General features: G+C 38.7%; 1 protein-coding gene across 1 annotated transcript in view; it reads left to right on the top strand.

Annotated features, from left to right (window-relative positions):
• Nucleotides 1-450: 450 nt before the first annotated feature.
• The window catches only part of FGF10 (fibroblast growth factor 10), a gene marked incomplete at both ends in the record, with an annotated part of 55,085 nt that continues 29,614 nt past the window's right edge, over nucleotides 451-25,921 (top strand). Inside the window, one exon of the mRNA XM_079548092.1 lies at nucleotides 451-787. Within this exon, the coding sequence (XP_079404218.1) occupies nucleotides 451-787 (337 nt within the window). The remainder of the gene's footprint in view (nucleotides 788-25,921) is intronic.

Here is a 25,921-nt window from a genome sequence, read left to right on the forward strand (position 1 = left end):
GTTGTTGTTGTTCATTCTGCTGTCATCTATTTTTCAGACCTTTCTGCATCTAAGATGGTGAAGAAAGGAGTGAGGAAGAGAGCAAAATAACTACTGGGAAGTCTCAAATCAGGTTGGGGAGTGTGTGTGTATGTGGGGGGGGAGAGGGTGGGGGGAGGGTAGGGAGGGGAAGAGAAAAAGGAAAGAGGATTAACCACAGCAACCCCCCCCAAAACACCAACAGCTCTTTTTTCTGAGGGAGGACTCGAAGGATTAAAAGGCAGCAACTTCTGAGGCGATCTGTCCCCTGAGTTATGGATGTTGGTGCACTTACTTCAGGCCAGATCAGAGCTCAGAGGGATCTAACCAGAAGCAGCAACCACCGGCTCTCCACTTGCCTTTTACCAGGTTTTACCCATCCAGTATGTTTCTTTTGATAAGACATTTTCCAGCGCCCAGAGTTTCAGTACAATGTGCAAATGGATACTGACAAATGGTGCCTCAGCCTTTTCCCACCTGCCTTGTTGCTGCTTGCTGCTGCTCTTCTTGGTGTCTTCTGTGCCTGTCACCTGCCATGACCTCGGCCAGGACATGCTGTCCCCGGAGGCCACCAACTCTTCTTCTTCATCATCCTCCTCCTTCCCCTCGTCCTTCTCCTCTCCTTCCAGTGCGGGGAGACACGTGCGGAGCTACAATCACCTCCAAGGAGACGTGCGCAAGAGGAAGCTCTACTCTTACAACAAATACTTTCTCAAGATCGAGAAGAACGGCAAGGTCAGCGGCACCAAGAAGGAGAACTGCCCCTTCAGTAAGTACGGCTCCGCCACGCCGCGGCTCAGCGCCGCGCCCGCACCGCGGCAGCCCCGGCCCGGGAGGGAGCGGGGCAGGGGGCGCGGAGGGCTGCTCGGGGTGGGCTCCTCCGGGAGCTGCCGCCGGCACGGGCGCGCAGATCTCCCCGGACGCGTTTGTTTTGCAAATGGCTTCGCCGAGCACAGTTTGTTTCTCTGCCTGGCAGAAGAGCAAATTAGAAAGATTTGTGAGGATGTGGCGCGGAGTGTGTGTTGGGGGGGAGCATTGTCTCCCGAATATGAAAACCATTATCCCCTGTCATTAACGCGCCTTGACGAGAACGCTCTATTAAAACAATGCATCGATTTCCCCCACGCACGCACTCCTCCCCGCGCCGTACCGGGGCCGTCCGCCCCGCGCTCCCCCCGGGCAGGAGCTCCTCAGGCGGCAGCGCCGGAGCCGGAGCGCTGCATGGCGAGCGGCTGCGGCGGGACCGCGCGGACCTCACACGCATCTCATTGTCAGACTCTGCCCGGAGAGAAACGGTTTCAAAGTAAAAGTCGTGCGGCTGTTCCCATGGCTGTTCTTTCGAGATTTTCTGCAGGACGAATTAAGTTTTTAGTAATAGCGTGCTTCTGGTAATGTATTTCTGGCTGTCAGTGCTGGAAATGTAACCTTCATTCGGTTTTCTTGCCTGTGCAGTCTCAAACTGAAGCAACTGTAGTAAATCACAATATATTGCATAGTAATTCTTTCAGTGACTGCATCCTACTTCAGGAGCATGCTGAAGAAGTCAGCTCTGTTTTGCGAGTGTTGGGCTCCAGTGGTGGAGCACCACTCCTTGGTCATGGGGTTGCTCTTCATAAATCCAGAGAAACCTGGGGATAAATCTGTTAAAACAACTTGAGGAGGCTTAAGTAGCTCTCTGGCTAGCTAATGTGTCAAATACAGAGTACTTCAGCAGGTTGCCCTTCTGTATGACAGCCATCACAGTTAATACTGCTGTATTTCTATTAAATAACCATAATGTAGGCATAGAAGTAGGGAGAAGGCTGATGTATCATATGTCACTGCTTCGTTTGCTCCACCTTGCAACTTTGTACTTTTTCATGCGCTTCATGTTCATAAAGGCTTTAGATGTCAAGGCAGCTGTGTCTTACCACCTCCCTTTTGTATTTCCTAGAAAGCCAAGTTCTTGAAAAACAGAGCTGCTGACAAGTTTGTTTAGAACCAGGTCTTAGTACTGTATCTCTCAGATAATTGTTTTATGTAGAGGACACCATGATTCCCCAAATATGGGATTCTGAAATCTTTGTGCGCATCTCTGCAAACACAGAGCCATGCTGCATAAAACACCACTGCAGCACAGTCTGTGAGGAGCCCAACCTGACAACAGTGCATTCAGAGGTAAATGTTCTTCTCAGCAGTCACAGTGAGCCAGCAGAGCTGTTCAGTGAGTAAAGCTGCAAACATTCATGAGTTCCTCTGAGATCTCACCAGTAAGGGGAAGAATAAACCAAAATGCATATATACATCTTTCTACTTTCAGTCTGCATGCAGAAAACAACTCTGTGTAACTGTGGGGGATATGATTGGTTTTCCTAGTTTCCAATCAATGCATCAGAAAGAAAACTGACATTCTTGGAGATGTCATGGTTATTTTTTTCACATCTGCAGAGCATCTACTGAAAGAGAGAAGAATGTATTCCATATAAGTGCAAACCAATCGCTGTGTTATACGTAGCTGTATTCTGTTTCTCAAGTTTACATGCAGCAAACTTGAAGAAGGGATTCCTGTTGTCCTACAGCATGCAGCTAGCTAACCCACTTGCAATATGTTATGTGTAACATACTTCAGCAAAGAACAGTTAGGCTTCTGCTAGCAGAAGACAGGTTGAACAGTTGTATCACCTTACTCTTTTAATACTTACAATAATTTCCAATGTGAAATTATGTTTTCTGTAAAAGCACACAGGCTGAGACCCTTTATCTGCTGGATCTTAATTTCAAGGATGTCTGCACAGTAAAGTGTTGCAAGCAACTAAAAATCTCTACCTATCAACACTTCCTGTAGCTGTGTAATCAGAATGCCATAATGCCACCACAATTCCCAGCCAGGCTTTGATTCCATGCAAATATGCAGTATCTTTAAGGTAATCTAAAAATGTGTGATTACATGTGAATAAATTTCTGCAATGCATAAAGGGTTGGCCAGCCAGCTCCCTGAACTGGAGCCTACTTAGCGTCAGAGGCTATTTAATCCCTAATAGGACCTCCTCCTTCAATACCCTGCTTCCCTAAATTCATAATAGTGACTATTGGAACACAAAACTGTGCTTGAAATTTAATTTGGGGGCTGATTTTCCCTTACACTAATGTTTAGAATCCATTTATACTGACATGAAGCCTTATCTGCAGTGCTCTAAGATCATGATATGTAGTGTAATTAGGCAACAGCTTTCATGGCTGTCTGCCAGTTAAGCACTGTCAAGTAAGAAGAACAGTTGGAGAAAGTCAGAATAAACACAGAATATAGTTCTGAGCCTTTAAAATTGTTCAAGAAGCATTAGTAGCTCTGCTGTGTAAGTATTGCATAGAGTGCACTAAATAAAAGTTTACTTTGGCAGATGCTTTCCAACTTGATTGCCTGGAACTCTTCCATCAGCCTTTCTCTACCTATAGGGCAGCAGGAACGGAGGTGGCTGCTGACAACGCTGTCAGGAGGCTGGAGGAAGCAGCATACAGCAAAGCTGGAGTCTGTCGGTAGATACAAGCAGGAGTCTTTGCAGATTTTGTTCTATTGATCCTTATAGCCAAACCTTGGTCTCTAAAAGACAACAGCTCAGTACTAAAGTACTAACTCATCCCTTAGCACCACAGCTGTCAAGTCCCTTGCCCGTTTTTGTTGGGGACCTTTGCATGCATGAACCAGGGCAGCTGGTAGGCAGCTGTACTGACTTCTGGAGATTGAAGTATTTTGGGGGGGAGAACAAATCCCAAAACTCTCCAATGAGTAGACAAAATGCTTTTGCTGCAACCTGACATCTGGGATGACCAACAGGATCTTTAGCCTTACGTAAAAATGGAGAGAGCTGCACATGTCCAGATTCAGACCTGTCCTCCATCTAGAAAGAGGGAGGAAGTCTTTGGGTTTGAAGGGCAGCAGGCGCTGGAGCCGCATGATGTAAACCAGCACAGGAAAACTTCAGTATATTTTTGAGTAGTATGCTATTTTTAATTGACTTTTAAGGCAATTAGAAGTCTATGAAGCTCGTGACCTTTCCATTTACAGCACAGACCTTAGTTGAAGAATGGTGACGCAGTACGTGATGCTTAATTAGCAGCAGCTAACCTGCAGTCTGCAGCGTGAATTGTACCCGAGTGAGGACTGCAGGACGAGGTCGTTAGGTAGATGTGTAATCTGGGAGCGAAGGCTGTGTAGCCGAGGCTGCATTTCAGTAGGAAGAATTACCGGAACGGCTCCTGCGGACCAAGCGGTGCTACGCAAAGCCTACGGTAGGTGGCGGCACAGCCACTGCCTGGTGCCACCTCTGCCGGACGTGGCAGGAGAGAAGGGATTGAATCCTCAGCTCCGTGCGCTGATTTAGCTCAAGCAAAGCTAGAAGGGCTTACATCACCTGACAGGTTATTATTTGGCTCTCTCAGAGCTTCCAAAATGGATTAAACTAAACAGTGCAAAGACGCTGCGAGTGCAGAATAAGAGCATTCCCAGGGAGAGCTAGCATGAAATAATTAGCTACTGCTCACAGGCTAATCTGTTCCAGGCTTTTTCCCTGAGTATGCAATTATCTTTTATGTAGGGCTTTAGGATCTCCCGATGTTCCTGATGGTCTTTTGTTTTGCTTTAGTTATTGGGGGTTTGGATCAGCAAAGTAGTGAATAACGGCTAGAAATAGCAGAGCCTCATTCTGCAGTCCATAAGATCTAATTGCTAAATACACTGATCATCAGTGTTGGAGGTTTTAAGGGTGTATGACATATAAAAACACATAATGCCAAATAATGGGTTACATACACAAAGACAGCATTTAAAAAGTTCTGATTAAGCATACTCGATAGTTGTTATCTTTGTTTTGTTTTGTTTTTGTATACCTCAAACCTTTGTAGGTACAATAATCTCGGATATGCAGCACGAAGTGGATTAGATTAGTCAGTAAAATATGCTATTTTCCTACCACAGTTGTTCAAGCTAGCTGTTTGGGGTTATTGACTCCTTACAAACTGCTGCTTCCAAATTAATGTGAGAACTTTTCTCCATTTTTTTCTGAAGAAGGTTAGTAGCCATGTGTATTATTGCTTTATTTTTTTTAGAGACACTTTATTTTGCTATGAATTAAAAATATTTTAAATATGAAATAGTACTGCCTCAGTGAAGTAATTTGAATTTTCTTGTTTGTTTATTTGTTTCGTCTTTAAATGTGAAATTCATGATGATTATGGAGATGATTTCTCAATTTAAGTCATTTTCCCCCCCTCTCCCACCCCAGAACTCAGTTACAAAATTTATATCTGGCAGTGTACAACCTTAAGCACTTACGATTTATGAATGTGGAAAGAATTGTACTATTTAATGTCTACATGACACTCTCCTGTTACCCTTGCTGCATTCCTGCCTTGTGGACCCTCCATGCTGATACTGATACTGTAGCCCTATCATAAATCAGAATACACAGGTGCAAGAAGACTTTTTGTCCTCATAAATCTAACCTGTAGCCATGTGACAAAAACAAAGGAGTTAGGGGCAGTGGAAAGTTTGTTCTCCATAAAACCTCAGAAGAGTGCGAGCAAGAGGCGTGGCTGAGAAAGGGAGTGCTGCTGTTCTACTGGGGGGATTCTCAGGTATGGCACAGTCAGAACTTCCCTTGAAGGCAACCATAGCTCAGTGAGCTCTCTAGAATATGCTCATTCCTTCAAAACATCTTGGATGCATTCATTCATAGGATAAGATACTCTGTTTTGAAATAAAGCATTTTAAGATGACTTTCAAATGTGTTTGATCTGTGCATTTCAATAGAGGTCTTTTTTCTTCACATGGGAGTTCAGTCAGATTCTGCAGTAGGGAAGTTTTAATTTCATCCACAGAACCTTTCATTTTGGGGAAAAAAAAAACAAAAAACAAAAAACAAAAAACAACCCTCTTATTAGCAAGTCTTGTTTGCCTGTATCTGAAGTTAAGGGTGGCAGGTACTTGGGAGTACACAGAACAGTATCTTCAGTATCTTCTCTCATGGATGTTGCCTCATATTTCCTCTGAGTGAGTAACCACATACGGAAAGTTCTTAGTAGGAGAAAAAATGTTTTGTAATAAATATTGTACATTTATTCATAAATCTGAAAATTGGGATCGTAGCAATAGTGTAAGCGAAACAGAAATAATTCAGTCAACTTTGGGTTTATTACAGTGCTGTTTTCATGGCTTGTTTTCATTCTTCTCAGTTTTCAGAAGAGTTCTCTGAATCAACCTCTTAGGGTCTGTTTCTCACCAAAAAATTTCAGTTTGCACATCTTGAACAGCTGAATTTGCTTGCAGTTGCTGTAAGATACTAAACCTTATCCTTGTATTCTGGGCTTTTTCATCTAGGAACTTCTGATGCTTTCAGAAGCAAAAGTAGTTTGAACATTCTTCAGCATTGACAGCCAACATCAGCTAGATTACACTGTGTGGAGAACAAAGCATTGTTGCTTTGGGCTCTGAAAAATAAACTATCAGATCAGAAATGGAGGATGCTTTTAATAATGTGGGCACATTCGTATATCTTTGTTGGCAGGCATAGTAGTACTGGTACTCTAAATGCATGTACTTTCAAACAGATTTTCCTTCTTCTGCTTCAACAACTTTTTTCGTGCAGTACTTATATCTCACGCTCTTCGTTGTTCACGTACTTTGAATGCAAAGAAGCACTTTAATGATACTTGGAACCATTGGTCTCCTGAACTGAAAAGATTATTTCTTAGTAGTATTAATTTCATTTGTTGCTAGAGCCAGTTTGTTGTAAAACATCTCTGTTAGTTACAACACAGTAAAAGGGAGACAGGAAACAGTTACATGAAGTTTTGAAAAGCCAGCCTGGGAAAGCTCTCTGTTTTTATGAAGAAAATGAAAAGCTTTAGGGAGAGGAGTAAGGAGTAAGTGGCTTTCTTTTTAATAATTGGATTGATATTAAAACTGAATTCGTTAGCTGAATGGATTATTAGAACTGATTGTGCTACTTTCTGAGTACAGTGCAACAAATGGAAGTTGCAAGGGAAAGAAATGTTTGTGAGTGAGCCAGGTCACTCTGCTTTTAAATTAGGTCACTTATGTTCTTTCTTTGAACATTCAGTTCTAATTGCAACAGTAAATCAAAGAATACACTCAAAGTAGATTCCCATGTAAGGTGGACAACTGGACAGTGCCTTTTTACTGCTACCAACACGTGCATCCAATTACTGGGTTGATATACTCACAGTGTCAGCTGTAAAGCATTCCCCTATTTTATAGTCAGCCTAAGGAATTATTAGCCTGTCCCCTTTCACATTTACCTCTAAATAATCTGTCAGTAGTGTATATCTTCTACACTTAAAGAGGAATTTTCACACGCATTGAGTCTGACTTTCCAGAAAAAGGAAATGTTGAAATTACAACAAAAAGTTTAATCCTTTCTCCCTCTCCCTCTGACTTCTGATGTTGTGCAAGAGAGGAAAAGGCTATAGATAACGTAAGTATGAATTTTATACAAAAACACAGATCAGATCTTTCATGAAATTTGATGTAGTAAATCAGCGTAATGCTCATTCCTTCAGTGGTTGAATGTGTGATGGACAAAGTTGGTTGTTTTTCAGGGTTAGTGATCTACCCTACAGAGGGAACAGGGGTGAAAACAGGATTTAAGGGGTCTGGCTGCATTTCCTCTTTCCTTCACTGATTCAACACATAGCATAGAAATCAAGGGAATGTTTGTTTTTGTTCAGATTTCTAATGCACATCTCTGGAAACTACAGACTGACCGCAGTATGTGGGAATTGGGGAGGGGATGCTGAAGTATTTTAGAAGCATTGAGGTTGCTCTTTAACTGCAGTTAAGGGTGCTAAGTGGAGACTGGGTATAAATCAACGATACCACGCCTACATTAGAGTGCCAGAGCAACTCAGACAAGATAGAAATAAGGGCAGCACATGTCAGAAGTGGAACAGGAGAACATGGTCTCCCATTTTGGCAGCAATCAATTCACTAATACTGAATCACAGACTCATAGGGGCTGGAAGGGACCTCTGGAGATCATCTAGTCCAACCCCTTCTAAGGCAGGTTCCCTACAGTACGTGAATCACCCATCTCATCTCACTACATCATCAGTTTGCTCACAGCTTGAATCTAGAAAGCCACAAACTCATTAACATGCCTGTTGACTTTGTTTGTAAGCATGTGATTGGCTTTGGGATATAAATTCTCCCCAGACCCACTTCCGTTCTATCTTCTCCAACTCTGTTCTGAAGATGCATTATTTGATACGTGCTCTGACATTCTCTTACTCAGATTATTCTCTTCCTTAGTAACCTGCTTTGCTCCTAATGTCAGAGTTGACAATGACTATTTGCAAGTAGAATGGTGGTCATCCTTGCCCTTGGAAGTAATGAAACCAGTCACAAACAAATTGTGTTAAATAAGAAAAAAAAAACTTTTTTTTTTTTGTTTTGGTTTGTTTGTCTTCTTCAGCTTTTCACTATCCTTGTACTATCTACTATTTTTATTATGAGAAACACACACCTGATGGAGATCAAAATATCCCTAGATTTCTTAGAGGTTTAATCTTTTGGAGGTGGAATACGGTATTTTTTGTGACTGATAGGTTTAATGTTATCAAGTATATCATATTTTGTAAGTTTATCCTTAAGTTCTGAAGTAGCTGCATAGCAACAAGCTCATATTCAGCAACTGTTGCTACAGTGACCATAAGAGTATACGCTGTAGAACAGAATAGAGGATTGCAGTGTTTAAAATGATGAGCTGTTGATAAGACTATGGTTTTAATGCTGTTTTTTTTTCAGGCATTCTTATGCTGTAAGAAATGCATTCACTGAAGCAGCCTTTGACAGCAACAGAATACATTTAATTCACTTTGTATTTCCCAGGCATTCACTTTTCCCCATGGATTTCTGGGGGTAAAAATTGAAAGTGCTAGCCATGATGATCTGGAAGTACCCCTCTCATCCACAGGAAGAATCCAATAATCTGCAGTAACTTTAACCTTAGCTGACATCACTGTAGCCTTTTCCCCTTCCTCAGAGGAAGTGATGCAGTGCAGATGGCCCATGTCCTGACAACAGAGCACCTTTCCTTTGTCAAAGTGCTACTGATAGCATTTGGAATACAGACATTAATAGAGTACTCACTGAGAACATGTAGCTGCAAAACTGACAGTAACGTGAAAAGAAGCAGAAGAATTTTTCTAGAGCTAGCCACATTTAAACTGCTTAATGAGCCAAAACACAATTAACTGAAGTTAGTGATCAGAGCTGCAAAAGACACCCTTTCTGAGAGCCAGTACTTAAATCAGTTAAATCAGTTTAGGTGATTCTATTGGATTTTGCTTTGTGGGCAGCTGTAATCCTAGGTCAAGGAAGATTGGGTGGGATGCTGAAATCATGCAGATTGGCCATCTATCCATTCTGGCAACGGCAATGTTTCCTATGGCAAACATGCTGTGGGAAATGCTGCAGGACAAGGGAAGGAAGACAGTACCAACAAAAAAAATCTCTGCTCCAATCCCTCTGCAGAGAACTGGATCATTTGTCTCACATCTTCAAATGCCCAAATAGCCCAAGGGTGGAATTAAAATCTAAATCTGTATATTCCATGGCATTTAGAGGTACATTTAGTTATTTCTTTTCTTATATATCATGAACCAGTTGATTGATTCAGAGCTGAGGATTGTTGTATATTAAAGAGCTACAGGACTGAACCCACTGACATTACTGAAAACATTTTAGGATCACTGTACGGAAGACATATATAGATTATTACTAGTAAATGCCAGGTGTGAAATGGATTGCTGTGGGGTTTGAATGAGGAAATGCACTTCTGTTGGGTTATATACCTATAGAACAGCTACTCTTTCAAGGTTGCAACTGAAGTTGTGTAAGATCAGATCCAACTCCAGCCTTCTTTGAAGAAGTAATTATTTATACAAACTTCAGAAAGGCTCTTAGAGACTGTTATGGAATTTTTGATTAAAACAAGGCTGAAATGTATGAGGGCCAGAAAAATGACCTGGGAATGTGTGGAACGAAATGTTCTATCCTTCAGCACAGGAGGTGAAAACAGACTAGGTATAAAGGAAGCTGTAGAATTCTTCTCAGTTCTTCATGCTTCTCCTGCTGATGGTTAAGCAACACTGAGAAGAAACGTGTTTATTTCATAGAGAAAAGGAGGAAGAGTGAATAATTTGGCACAATAATAGCCTATCGGTAGTAAATCTTGAGTATGTGAAGTGCCATGGAGTGTCAGATATTGTGAAATATCAGGTTCTATACAATATTTTCGTCTATTGTACATAAAATTCATACATATATTTGACTCAAAGCTCTCTCTGTCTCTTTGCTGCTTATAAAATCAGAATAGTATTGTTTCCTACATGGGCAAGGCTCTTATGAAAACAAATTATTTGTCAGATACACCAGTAACACTGTGATAAGTGCCCACTGAAGGAAAGCCCACCAGCAACTCAGTAATTTTGGACGTAAGGAATAGGGAGGATAGTTTTGTTCTACTTACAGAAGATGAAACTGACTTCTTAACACCAGCAAATGTGTTTGTCCTTTTATCAAGAAAAACACAGTATTTCCCTGGAAAAGAAACATTCTGTAGCTTCTCTTGTGAGCACTGTCAATATTACTCCATGCATTTGTTGTATAGCAAAAAACAAAGGTTAATGGCAAAACAGCTCCTAACAAACAAGGTGGGTGCAGGCACAAATTGGATTTGCCCTTCTGCTGAGCTGAACTGAGACCTTGGTTTGCTGTGTGATCATTAAAATCATAAAAGGTGTCAAATTTGAGTTTACTTTAAAGATCTGAACATAAGGATATTTCAGCTCAAAGATCAATATCATTTCTATGATTAAACAGTTAAAGTAAGCAATTCCACTCTCTTCTCCTTAGCTTGGCCTATCAGTCAAAGAAACTTAAGCATGAAGTTTGCTCAGTAATTTTAATATTTGGTTCTATTACACATTCTTGAGACTACCTCAGTTTCTCTGAAATGTTGTCTATCTCCTGGAGTTAAGCTACTAGAATTATCTATGTGTCTGGGTTTCTTTTATTTATTTCTTCTCTTACCATTTTTATTATTGATATCTTCCCTTTGGTGTCATAGGCATTATTCTTTCAGTTTAATTTATTACAGTTACTTTTACATGTCACAAGTTCTCTTTGAAATGACAGCCATCCAAGTTTAAGTCTTTTCAACTTTAGTGAAAACACATATAATGAGGCTGACACTTGGCTCATGTGGTATTAATCTGGTCTCTTGGTCATTTCTTCTGTGTCTCCTGCTGCAGTCTGCTCTGAAAAAGACATATCTGCAGCTGGGGAGTACATAAGATTAACTTCCTCCTCTCTGTGGCTTCTTGCCTCAGACCACACACCAAATAATTCCTCAAAACATTATCCAGATTTGCTTAAAATTCACCATGCTTGCTTTATTCCTTCAGTTCTGCCACACATGCATTTGTAGACTCTGCTTGCAGCTGATTCTGCTTATGAAACAGGAAACATTTTGCAAATATGAGGATTTAGAAAAAAACACTATTGTAAAATATCTATAATATTTTTTTCTGTGGAACTCTTTTGGTTTTGTTGAGTTTATAAATGTACACAGTAGACCAGAAAGGTTAGCAAAAGTAACCTTTTTATTTTTCAACTGCACTCAGTGCCAATCTAGTTTGCAACACAGGCTAAAATCTAGTAACTGCTGTGAGCAAAATGAAATAAATTTAAAAAATGGAATGATAGTGCTTATGTTGAAAAAGATTTTTAATGCTGTCTGAACTATTATATTGAGTAACGATGCAAAAAATGTTGTTGCTGTGTTGATGGGATTGCTCTCTTAGCCATGGATCTCCAAACCTTAATCATGGTGTAAAATCCTTTAATAGGGAGGCACAGATGTAAAGGGTATGAGTACTTGTGCTCACACACCAACACAGACTCAGGAAGTGCCTGTAAGGATAAGCAGGAAAAGCAATACATGAAAACATCTCACTACTATCTGTTACCTTGTGGTTAGTATAATAAGTTATAGCTGGGGTTACCAGACACTTCTCATTGAGTCCATGTGGGAATGGGAACATACTGTTGGTGTTTGAATAAACAGCAGTCTTGAAGATTCTAACATTCATATTGTTGGCTTTTCAACTAAATATCTTTTAATAGTAGTTTTGGAATCTTTTTTCTCTCAGTACATGAAATCTAATCATTTTCAAAAATAGTTCATTGTAAGACCACTCGCCACATCACACTTTTTGCTTAGTACTTAGTCATAAATACATATAACCTCTTTGTTCACAGATGTATATTATGTCCCAAGCTATGGCTTTTCTGCATGAAAAACTACTGTTGCACACTCCCTGACATACTGATATTGCAAAAGTAGCTTTCATGATGGTGCATGTAATGTACTTCATAAAATTAAGTTTCCTTAGAATCTGTGAAGGCTCTAAGCACACTTATATTTTCATATCTAATCCTTGAGTAGCTAATGCCATGAGAGCTTCCAAGGCCTTACTCTACCAGGTTTATGATGTAAAACCTCTCATGATGTACATGTTGTAAATAAGTAGAAATCTCCATTATTGCATTATTTGAATACATGGGATTAATCCTCCAGGAGGACTGTGGCATATGGAACCTTACCCAATAGAGCATGACAAATGCTAGAGACTTGTAGTTATCTTAAAATGATCTCAAAGTTTAGTCCTTTAAAGAACTTATCTCTTTCTCTAGTTCCAATAAATACCTCACTAATGAATTCTGGTTAAGATGACCTTGTAGCAGATTTTCTTTTTGGTTGGCTTGGGTTTTTGTTGTTGTTTTTTTTTTTTGGGGGGGGGGGGGGTTGTTTTTTTTTTTTTTGCATTCCTCGTCCAAATGGTAGATTTGTTTTCTGATTTCGAAGGAGAGCTTATAATCACAAGTCATATGTCACAAACCACTAAAAGTGTCAAAATCTTACAGCAGGCCTTTGGTGGCTTGTTAATCTCTCTTCCCCCACTCACCCCTCCTGTTTTTTTTTAAAGGAAACAGACTAATTCACTTAAACATAATGAGAGCCATGCCTGCCATAGCCTACTTTTTAAACAGTGTCAGTTCAAGTAAGATCTGTCTTATTTCTTCACCTTTTTCTTGACTCCACCAATTAAACAGAAAGCTGAAAAATATGAGTTTTTATGGCAGCACTATTTCAAATGTCAAATGAGAAACGGAAGATTCCATTTTCACAGCAGAATATGCCAGTATCATGGTGCGGAAGTTTTTCTTTTCACTGGAGCCCCTCCTTACAAATTACCATCAGCAACATGCAAAAGACAAACCTCTATGCTAAACAGAGAGAGCAAATGTATGTCTAACCTCTTGCCCCTTTTTTTTCTAATTGGCTTCCATTAGGGACCAAAAATGAAAATGCCTCTAAACAAAAATAAGTGGTAAGGTAAGGTAAACTTTTCAACTGCATTATAGCTCTCTATAGAATGACAGTATTACAAAGCCCAGCAGGCTGCTTTACTGCAGTGATGCTTCCACACTTGAAGCACCAGCTCTAAGTGTGTTTTTCACTCAAAATTGTGGTAGAAATTTTCTTGAGTTGCAGCAAAAATTAAAGTAACATGTACTAAAACACTCAATTCTTAAAGAAAATCTATAAATACTGTGTTATAGAGCTTAGTGTTCAGTGTTAGACAAATTTATCTCCATTAGATTGGCTAACCAAACCTTGAAATACAGCTATATTATTCCCTCCTTTTCAGAGTATTTTAAAGACCTGGATTTTTTTCTTTTTAATTTTAGTCAGGTTTATTCCACACAAAAACCCTGGATCGATTATTTTACTTTGTTCCTAATTTTATGTTCACAATACAAAGGGTGATGTTAATGTTCTTTATAGAAAACGTAATTCTTAACTGTTTTGTTTTTATAGTAGATTATGTCTGCAACGTAGATGTATACCTATGAGAGAATAAATGGTGGCTTTAACACTAATTAAAAATAAAGGAAGTAGAAAAGTTTACAGAAGGGATTGGAAATGGGTGATAAAAATCTGTCTAGAGACAGAGATCTTAGAAGGTAACTTATCTTGCTAAGAACCCAACAACCACCGGACAAGAGAAAATTAAAAATTTTTTGGAAGCAAGTTGTCACTAATGAGCAAAGCCTAGGATCTACAGATAATACATACGCTATTCTTAAGAAGATACAAGTTTGAAAACTTAACTTGTTTTACGATTAAAGATAAATATTTTAAGTACTGCTAATTTTAATCACCACTGATATCAGCTGCCCTTCCAAGGGTGCACTGTTTGAAAACTATCAGATCTTGCATATGGATTCTAAATTCAAAATTTTAATTACTTCCTAGTCACATTCTTAAGCTTCTGTAGAGGGGTTAATGCTGAAGAGATGTAACTGAAGAAGCATCCAGGAACAAAAGAAAATTGCCTAGAGAAAGAAAGGAAAACTAGGTCTGATATTTAAAAAAAATGAAGACAACTAGTTGCTAAGACAGTTAGACAACCAAAACTCTGGGAAGCCTTTAACAGTTGTAGAGGAGAAGCCCTCCAGCAATCTGTGGTAACTCCTCTACTGAAGTTTACTAAATCTCATCAGCTTGTGTGAGCAGTCCATAATTTCCCTTATGCAAAGCCACCCAGTTTAAATCCTGGCTTAAATGCAAGATACTGTCTAAAGCCAAGTGTATACTGTAGTGTATGGAGAGCAGCTAAACAACATCTGGGGATGATGGTGAACAGCTGGAGATCGGCTTTTCTGCCAGTGCAGGAAAGATCACAGAATCACAGAATGGCCAGGGTTGGAAGGGACCTCAAGGATCATGAATCTCCAACCCCTCTGCCTCACGTAGGGCCACCAGCCTCCCTATTTAATACCAGACCAGGCTGCCCAGGGCCCCATCCAATTTGGCCTTGAACACCTCCAGGGACGGGGCATCCACAACCTCTGTGGGCAGCCTGTTCTACCACCTCACCACTCTCTCTGTAAAGAATTTCCCCATCATTGTCATTCCTGCTTAAATCAGACACACTGGAATTTCTAAGACTTATCAGCAGCTGAGACCAAAAAGTGAGACAGTGAGATTAGACTCCATGTTGTATCCAGGAAGAATTTGACAGAATTTTACAGAAGAAATTTTAAGTCATTTGAAATATCTGGTGATGCCTTTGAGGGAGCACATCTAGACTTTTTTATTCTTTATTCTTTAGTCGTGACTCATAACAGAGACTCCAGACTTTTTAGAAGGAAAAAAGTAAAGAGAGTGCTAACAGCACTGTCATCTGTTATAAAATCACCAGAATCATTTATATTTTCAACAGAGAGGACTAGAGTTTTGACCCTGTGTCTGAGTGCACCAGTCCAGAATCTCAGTTATGCATTCCTCATATTTCTTTCAAATTGGCAAGGCAAAATAGGCAATCTTTTTCACACTGGGATTTCAGTTTCTGTCAAGAGAATCATTTCATCTTGTAAAAGTACTAATACCACCTTAGAACCTAGTGCAGAAAAAAATATCAGTTGATTTCATGGGTTGTGCCAATCCTGGAAGAGGTTACAGATGTCAGCTTTGCAGAAGGCTAAAATAGCCAAAGGAAAAGGTCAGTTGTGGGATAAAGAGGAAAAGGAAATTAAAACAGAGTTCTTTGTACTGCAAGCTGCAGAATAACTGGTGGGGAAGCAGGAGCACTCTGAATTCACACAATAAACTCCTCATCTGTTTTGTCCAACAACTACCTTGGAAATTATCTTCTCTTTATCTGCATAAACTTCAAAGCCAAAACACTAATATTGGAACCATTTCTACTGGACAGCTTCAACAGGCAACTTCTATGAAGCAGCAGTCTATGTACGGTATCAGCAACATCTTTACTACAGCTCCAGATCACTCCCTCATCCGTCCGCCTGATGGGCACTTCCAGATGGCCTCTCCCACCTGCCATTTTTGGCAGTCTGAGGGCTGTATATTTGGAAGAAGTGATTTTGTGGTTCTTTGCCTAGAGCAGGGAAGTTCTGCAAAGCCATGTAACATGTTGCTAGTGCATTTATAGTATCAAAAATTTATCTACATATCTTTCTCTGGCATCTTCTTTTGCATCATCTATGTGGCTTACTGCAACTGGGGTGTTCTGCTGTGTGCACAGTCCCACCATGGGTATTGGTCAGTGTGTGTGTCTGTTAAATAAAGATGGGTCAAGGCATGGGAATGCAGGACCAGAGAAAACCTGAGAATCCTAACGAAGCCTCCCTTATCACTGGTATTTGTCATATAAATCTCAGAATTTTAACAAGTTCCATTAACAACAGATAGATTCTGCTCATGGTATGCCTTAGCTGGCTGTTAGGGGGGAGAGAAGCGAGGGGGTTGGTGCATATAGAGGGAATTTTAGCTCTGAATGGTTCTGTATAAACATGCTTTTTTTCCTTGTAAGATTTTGTTTCCATTCTTCTGCCCTCTATAAATGCTTCTAGGAGCCTGATCTGAAACCTGTACACCCATATTCCAGGCCAGGTTTAGTCCTCAGTGCTCAGGACTCACACAAACAGTTTCTCACTTCTGCATGAAATTATTACTAAGACCTCTAATAATGCCAAAACTAGCAAATCCCTTAGACAGGCTTTACATTTGTTGTGTTGCAAATACTGCTCTCTACCCAACAAATGAAAGAAATGTGGACATAGAAATGGATCTGGCTTATGTTAACTGGGCACAGAGTTGAAAATGCTAAAGTTCACTGTTAAGAGTGATGTGATGGTAAGAATATAGCTAATGTACGCAAAGGCGAACCATTAATTTATCACACAGCATTTTATTCCTCTTGATTCAGCATATGAGGTTTCATTTAAATTCAAAAGGGGTGTATTGGCTTATGGATGGTTTTGGGAAGGAACTAATTTTTCATGCTTTCTGAAAGATGTTGAGATGCCAAAGCATTTTCCACTCACAAAATAAGTGTTCTCATAGTTTTAAGAAAGTTAAATTGAAAATCATACTGAAATCCATTATTTCTGTGAGAAATAAAGTGAAATAAGATGTTACACTTTTGAATGAAATAATGTTTAGTCATAAAAATTATACATATAGGTTATTTTGAAATAAGGAAGAGATTGGGGAGTAAACAGATAAAAATTCAGAAGTCATTTGCCAATGTAATCAATTTCTTTGCTAAACACAGAAAAAATCTATGTTATGTTTTGTACAGGGCTGTGCTGATGTTCTTGATCCAGCCAGGCAGTTTGATTATGCATAAAATGCTTAAGCTAATGATGTTTGAGGCTCAGGGCACCAATGTCTGTATAACTGAAGGAACAGAGAGTTCCAGCTAGTCCTTAGGTATCTTTGGCTCCTAAGAGTTATTGAATCACTGAATTATAAACACCAGAAAACTGGGGTGCATGCCACTAGTGACCTACTGCTGTGCACAGAGCTCTTTGTTTCTGCACAGAAACTTGTCTACAGGTCACTATCTCTGTCACACAAATAGAAGGGAAGAGACTGATCTTTACTTCCCTGGCTTCATTCCATTCTGTTTATCAGTGATTTTAAGGTAATCATTAGGAACTATGCTGTCTTCTCCTCATGACATTTTTTCAGGCGAGAAGGCAACAGCCATTAGTTCTGGGTATAGTAAAGGCTGAGGAACCAGGACATTTTTCGAGAAGATCTGTGTCTAGAAAAATTTACCTTTGATAAAATCCATACTGGTCTCCTGCTTCTGTGTCAAGGAAGGGTGAGAGCAATGTGCTGGGTTTTGTTTTCTTCCCATATTGTGACAGACCCTTTCACTACAGTATTTCCCAAAGCCTTTAGGTATAATTTCACTTGTTCCTGACATCCTAAGATAGATATATCAACCGGAGTTATTCTTAGCACTTTCCTGATGCATCAAAATGTCACAGAATATGTTTGGACTACTGCATCTGATATATGGAGATAATGGGCACCACATGAAAATGTTTTTCTGTTCTTTTCCTTTACTGTCTGCATGTCTGGCTTTAATCAGTGACTTCTCTGTGAATTGCTGCAATTGGGCCTGAACAAGCACTGTGCTTTCCTCTGATACGGAACTGTAGATTATAGGTGAAACTGCATTAAGAGGCTTCAGAGGTTAATTATGTCTGAAAGTTTCCAGTACTATCCATATCAATTGGCACTCTCAATACATAAACAAATTAAGCAGAAGCTATTAGCTGCTGTTGTCCATCCCCTGCTCTGTCTGCTTGAGTTTTAAAGACTTCACACATAGATGTGTATTTTGGTTGATTAATGGATGCATTCAAATAAGGTTGGTCAGCTGCATGTACTGTATGTGTATATATACAGGGACAAATATTCCTACATATCCTCTAAATATGTAGCACCTACAGTCTTTTACATCTACTTTTTACTTTTGTACTTGAAGTAACTTTTTTTCTTTTTTATTTTTTTAATAATCCCTTGAAGTAATTTAGGTAGAACACCTGCATATGTTCTGCTTTCTAATAATTTCTGACATTCTGTAATCACATTTCACTAGTTTAAAACCAGTTTTTGTCTGTTCACCCATGAAAATTTATAGGCCCAGAAGCTAACTTTCATTGGGAAAATAGTAAAAACTGATTAAACAAAAAGTGTTTTCAGGAGTGTAGCATAAACATTCTAGTAAACATTGCTCTTTTAAACATAATCCTTGCAGATTTTCAGATAAAAACAGAAAGCATACGTTTTTCAAACAAAAAGTGTTCCTGAGAACAATCATATCTCCTTTAATGCTGTTTCATTTCAATCCAAACTTGTTGAAATCAATGATCTCCTATGTAAAATAGAGAAAGGAATGTGTAAGTACCTACTTCCCTCCATCTCTTTTTATGATGTTTTCTTACATTCTAACAGCAATTTCCTTAATCTTTTTGAAGAGAAGAGGCAGCTTTATGCTTTGGAGAATGCAGGAACAAGTTGAGGAAGGGTTGGAAGGTCAGCCAGTGAGCTTAAAGCGTGGCAATTCACTTCTGTCTCACCTCATTCCTGCTTCTTCAGAGCAGCAGCACAATAATCTTTTACATCTGTTTGATATGGCCCGTATGCTTGAAGCAACTTGGACATTGCTTGCATAGGAGCTGTCTTGAATTTGCCTATGTGAGATCACTGAAAAAAAAATCATAGGACACTCAAGGAATTCTCCAGGTTGTTAGATTTAATTACCAGTATTTCTAAGGAATTCTTTTGTACCTAAAATAATTGGATCATCATTTTTTTTTAAGTGGATTAGATATAAAAATATAATGTAAAACAGCCATTACATTGAGATACGATGTGGGACATTTTTAGCTGTCAAAATGTGCTTAGAAATGTATAACAAATGCCGGCACGATACTGTGAATTGTGAAAAGGAAAAGACACAAATTCTGCTGTTTGCTGTTGCCAGTAAATGTCTACTTTTGTTTAGACATTATTACTACAAAAGCCAAGATAAGGCTGATTTGCCAAATGTTGCATTGTGCTGTCCAACTTCAGTTTTAAATTAGAATATACATGTGCCAAAAATTATGTTTATATCATCTAGTGTGTTGTGTAATAAGAGTGCTAGGTAGTTCAGTTAATGAAATTATTGAAATTTTGCAGTGGTGCTAAATCAAATTTTGATTTTTTAAAAAGACAGCTTGTAAACACTGTGCTTTAGAATGGAATTGTCTAAAGAGACATTTTTATTCCATGCAAGCAATAATCTGTGTTGCCAACTTCCTTTACGTGCAGGTGAGATGTTACTGTTCCTAGAATTATGCAGTAGGAAAACAATCTTTTAGCCCATTGTGCAAGTCGAAATAAAAGAATTAAATATTCAGCAGTTGAAGACGGACCATGGGTATTAGCATATCTAATTATGCAGCCTTTTCCATTTTAAATCAAAACTCTATTGTAGTCACTTTGATAATTTTCTGGAGGGTATCACTTAGAAGGAGCAGTTTGCAGGATCAGCTTTGGTCTCCTTGGATGCTTCCAAGATGGTTTCACTTGTGCAAAATCTGCACACGCCAGCTATTGTGAGTTATGTTTTTTGTTTATTTTTCCATTATCAAGATGACCAGTGAGATGTTTCATAAGTAGTATTTTGATTAAGAGTGTGGCAAACAAGCTCCATTCGTCCCTTGTTTGGTTTGACACCATTCATGGATGTTAACACTTAATTAGTCATTGTCCGATCTGAGGAATGTGAGTAGCTTGTTGTTTTTGTTTGTTTATTCCATCTCATCAGTAAGTAGAGCAGCATAAGATGTATCCTGAAACAGAATGTGACGTGAAATACCCGTGATGAAAAATTGCTTGTTATGGGTAACAGAACTTAAGCCATTGTACCATTCTGAAATTCATGTTGACCGTACAATGATAGACAACACATTTCTAAATTACATATCAGAAAAAAAGATTGAAACCAGCTTGAAATATCAAGAATTTGAAAATTAAATTAAACTGTCATCTAGGAAAAAAGAAATTGAGGTCAGTATTTGAAAACATGATGTATTTAAGCCAGTTTCAAATAAATCAACAACTGTAGTTGTAAAGGGCTCGTGCAATTGTTTTGATGTCAGTCTAAATGTACACCACCCATTCTTCCAAGTATTAGCTTTCCTGTTGGGTTTTACTGGATCAAGTTTTAGAAAGATTTCCACATAGAAAAAAATAGCAACCCTGTTGTCTTTTGCAAGGTTTATATGAACACTTGCAACAAGTCGATCCTAAAATGGTCCTTACAGTCAAGATCTACTATGCCTCAGTTTCTGGTTTTATCATGAATATTCCAGCTGTTACATGATAGGTGACATTTTCTTTCCCTTTTAATCCTTATTTTGAGGCAGCAACAAGCAAGGAGGCAGGCAAAAGCGTTTTAAGGCAATACTTGCATTAAAACCCAAGCCAAATCTTGACCGCTTGTATTTGTATGAAATCTTTACCTCTGCATGTATTTTAAATTAAAAGAAATTTAATATCTTTATGCTGCAAGCTAAGCCTTTGGGCATACATTGATCGTGTCCAAATGTGTAAAGTTTTTCACAGATTCAAGCATTCATAAATGCTATCCAGAAAGATATGCCAAGTAATTTCACTTATCTCTCATATATGGCAAGAATATAGTTAGGAGTGAATAAAAAAAGGTGAGGTAAGGCCCAGAACAATAAGAAAGATGAGAGATTTGATTATTAAAATTATTTTTAAAATGCTAACACGTTTGTCATTAGTATTTTCTATCAGACATATTTATGTAAACAAGATAGCCAGGTCTGACTGCCCAGCTGTTGGAAAGTATTAGGTGCCTAGTGGCATTATGAGTGTAATTGTGAAGCCATGGGAGTCAAAGAGTGTGTGTTTGTTTGTGTACAAACAAGATTTATTAATGGATGTTATCCTACTCAGGGTGGTTTCCTGGAAATAATTTTTTGGATTTGTTTTTGTTCTTACTAGTTGTTCATTTAGCCTGTTACCTAGCTATCTGGTTTTGTTCTTATGGATGCTGTTTTTTTGCCTAAATAGTGCACGAACACATTGCAAGGGAGTTGGAGGAAGGGCTTGCAGTTATTGGCAGAAGTTAGCCACATGAAATGAAAGGGCATTTCTGTTAGAAACCTGTCTTCAGCTAGTGTATGCCTAACCACTGCTCAGTCTAATGAATAGCAATGGAGATTAGTATTACGAAGTGCAGGGAATCATCAAAGGTAATAAAATTGAGATCAGACCAAAGCAGCATCTGGGAGTGAAGTTTTAAGTAGCAGACAGGAATGCATACTAATTACTGGATTGTTAATATGTTGCATATGTTGGTTGAATGGAGATGGTGTGACTAAGGGCAGGCAGTAGCAGAGCCAGTAGCCCTGGATTTTATCCATCACAGATTCTGTATTAAAACTCCAGCTGTTTTATAACTTTCCTAATACGACATATTCCCATGCAAAACCTGTCTGTCTAACTGAGCACACCACTTCTTTCAGATGTCACCAAATTTATGTAACAGCCGAGGACCATTTGGCTTCCTGCTAGACTGGATTGAAAGCTTAGAAAAGACAGCTGGACAGTGTTTCACTGCTACTAAAATATTTGCATTGTATACATCAGATACTCAAGTACATCACTGTGCATTGATGGCTTCTTTCCTACACACACAGTAGGAATTTTGCAGCATTGCCTTCAAACCCCAGTATTCTAGGGTGTCTTTTATCCTTACAGAAGATGGCCGTAGAATATGTTCTTCCTTTTTAAAGATCAGAAATCTGTGGAGAAAGTATTATTTTCTTTTCTCTATAAGGCGTGACAAGGAAATTCAGGGCAAGAACACTTCACCAGCCTGAATTTTATATGTATAGTATTTGATGTACCAAAGCCATGAAAAAAAAAAAAGCAATATTAAAGATATTAAATATTAAATTGTTAAGCTGAATTATATTTGCTATTTAAATTTCCAATTTTCAAAACTATTGCAAAATAAGTTAATTAATGTACTGGAGGCATAGGAACCATTGAAAGTCCTCTAGAGATTTGCATGTGATGGAGCAGAATAATATAATCGGCTTCGTCTGCAAGATAAATAACAGTGCATATCAGCTGGAGCAATAATGTAGTCAGTGAACCCATCACTTTTTTTCCATGAAGTCTTCGAAATTTCACATCAGTAACTGTTTAAAGTGTGGAAAATCACCTGTTATCATCAATGCTTTTTGCATCTTAGTTTGTGCTCTGTACTGACTCCAGATTTCCTCTGGCTATCTGCTAGCAATGGAAGATAACAAGGTTATGGCAGATGTAAAGGGAGCTGGTCTCTTCACACCTTATAAAGTCCTTATGGAAAACTTGCATTTCACATGATAGCTCAAATTTTATTTTCTTGTTAGGGAAATTCACTTATTTTTCACTTGTAAGAAATGGAATTTGTCAAGGGCATTTCCAGGCTCAGGATCAAATACTCAATGGACAGTCTGCTAATGAAGTTTTCATGTGAAGTTGTCATCAGTCCGATGAAAACTTTTCATTCAAGTGAGTGAGAGAGGCACTGAAGGACCTCACATCAACATCTCTTTGACATGGAAATGGAATTCCATTTGTGAAATGGTCAGTAGTGTGTGGTCGGGAACAGCTACATTTTTTTGTGCCTCTGTCACAGAGCCATCAATAAAGAAAGGAACTGATCACAAGCCACCACTTTGGTTATGGTGGATTGTAACAGGTCCATGATATCTGGGATACCCTCACTTCCATACTAAGAAATCCAATGACATGATGCTGTCACACTACAAAATTTGCATTTAAAAAGAGAAATCAGAAGTGTGCATTAGCTCTTCAGAGCTCTGTCCACTCTCCTCAACGATATTTTTGCCAGGCTACCACTACTCTGATTAGATTTTTAATATTCTTATTTTATTTGCAGACTCTAGCAGTAATAAGGTTTTATATTGGATTTTTGTTGTTGGTTCATTGTTGTTTTTCTAAATCTGTGGGTTTAGAAACACATCTTTTCATTATCTGTTTTATTTTATAATATATTTTACTTGGGACACAAATACTGTCTGGTCTGATTCCACTGGTAGCAGTGGCTTGGTAAGCCTCATTGGTGCAGAGTGGGAACACTTTTGAAATCTTGAAATGTTTCCTGGGTAGAGAAATTGTTTCCCACCCAGCTCTCTTGCTAGCAGTCACATATTTATCCATGAAATCCCCATATGGCTTTGTGGGTGGTAATGTGTAGAGGGCAGCTTTCCCACCACAGCAGTTTTCCTCAGTACAGATTTATTTCTCTTCTGCTCTGCAGAGTTTTCAATCTTAATCACTGCTAAACTTAGGCCTGGTATTTGTAGGCCAATATTAACCGTATGAGGAAATAGCCTATGTTGAACCTTACAGCTCCTTGGATACCCATTTGTTACTTTTTGTCTTTAAAATTGGATAATTATTTTGAAAGTTTCCTCATCCTGACTTGAGGCAGAATAGCATGGACAAAATCCTGGCACCAATACTTTCATTGCAAACTCCAGCCTGGAAGCAAATTGTTGACTCTCTGAGGGTTGAAAACCTCAGCCATGCAGAGAGCAGAGAAGACCCAACAAAAGCAGAGTCCTCTGGCTGACTCCTGCACATGAGAGCAGTGTAGTGCTCTGCACACATAGCAAGGGGCAGAAGTCAAATTCTGGCATTCTTGTCAGGTTGTAATCTACACTGCTCAGTACATAATTTATTGCACAAAATTATGAGAGCAACATGGTCATTTGAAACTGATAAATGCTAGTTTGAAAATGCCTTCCATTATATAAAGACTGGCCAGACCGAATAGAGTGTCATATACCTTACTATATTAACATATGAACTGAAACGTGGAATTTGAGATATGTGTCTGTCTTTTATTATTATTAAGCTATAAGGGGCTGAAAAGCCTTTTGGTCCTAATTCAGTATTGCAGACCTCAGTTCAGAAGATGCCTCTCTGAAAAAATACTTCTTATTTTCTTACTTGGAGGAGATATTGTTCTTACATCGTGGGAGAAAAGGGGAAGAGTAAGGTATCATTCCTACTTACTGTCCCCACTTGTGACCTAGGGAGTCATTTAACACACAGCATTGTCCTTCACTGCAGACTGGTTTCCACTGCAATCTCAAATGCTGTGGCTGGAGAGAGCAGAGAATCACCTTTGCTTCTCTTGAAATTTGCACTAAGTACCTTCCTGCCAAATGAGGCCTAAGGGAACTCTAGTCATCAATGTGTTAAGAATTTTGCTTTGTTCTATGGAATTCATTGGAGATTTCACCCCCACAGATGAAAATTCTTTCTAAAAAAAATAGCCTTTAATAATAAGGTATGATGTTGAAATGTAAAATCTATTAGAAGTGTTTCATAGAAAACCTAACAATGGCACACCGATGTGCATGATCTGGCATAAGTTTGGATTTTTGTTTCTAAGTTTGTTTTCGAAGTATTTTGCTATTTTTGCAGCTTAAAGTAACATGTGTACTGACTGTGTACTTTCTACTAGGTGGACCTAATCTGACATCTCATTATGTATTGTTATTTCATAAATGACTATTCTAATGAAAGTAGAAACAAAACAGGAGGAAAGAGTTAAGTCTTAACTCTAAATGAAAGTCCTAAACATTATCTTTCATACCATTCAGATGATGCCATTCAGGTTTTCTTTGGTGGGTACTGGTTAAGAGAAAAAAGATGAAAAAGAAAGCAAGTCAGTAGGACCATGTACACTAAAACAAATCAGTTGTAATTCACCATTCTTTTCATCTTGGCTCATCCATATAAGTTCTCTTTTACTGTAAAATTATGCCAATTCAGTTTTCTCATGGAAAGTAGTTCTCAGGTTTTGAAAGTATTCATCCTGAAGGATGCCAGGCTGTTCTTTCCCTATTTCTACTTGGTTGGTGTTTTTTTAAAATATTTTCTTTGTGTGAAGAAATAGTTTACAGGATCATAATGGAATGGTTGCTTTGCAGGTAAATGGATGAGCACTTACAAAAGCACAGTCACAGCACAAATGTTATCTTTAACTCATGTCCTTGAAAACTGGAAGGAAAAGAGAGGAGGGAAGAAGCCATGTTTGTAAAACGAGAAATTTGCTACAATTTAGGGAAAAAAAAGTTTCACTTGTGTAATTATAAGTTTACTTTAAAAGAAGATTCTGTAAGTGCAATCTGCTCAGGAGCAAGGATGCATGTATTTTAAATTAAAATGCATGTTGGATCAAAGGGATGGGAAGACTTTCCTGGTACAAACTCCAAGAATTAGATTGAACTTATGAAACATGAAAAAAGGGCCCTGACAATGGATTTGCTTGAATAATGTAATGATAGTATATTAGAAAACACATTTTAATTGTAAACAAGAATTTCAGCCATTAATGCTTGTATATGAGT

The sequence above is a fragment of the Tetrao urogallus genome (genome assembly GCF_951394365.1).
Source record: "Tetrao urogallus genome assembly, chromosome: Z".
Lineage (NCBI taxonomy): Eukaryota > Metazoa > Chordata > Aves > Galliformes > Phasianidae > Tetrao > Tetrao urogallus.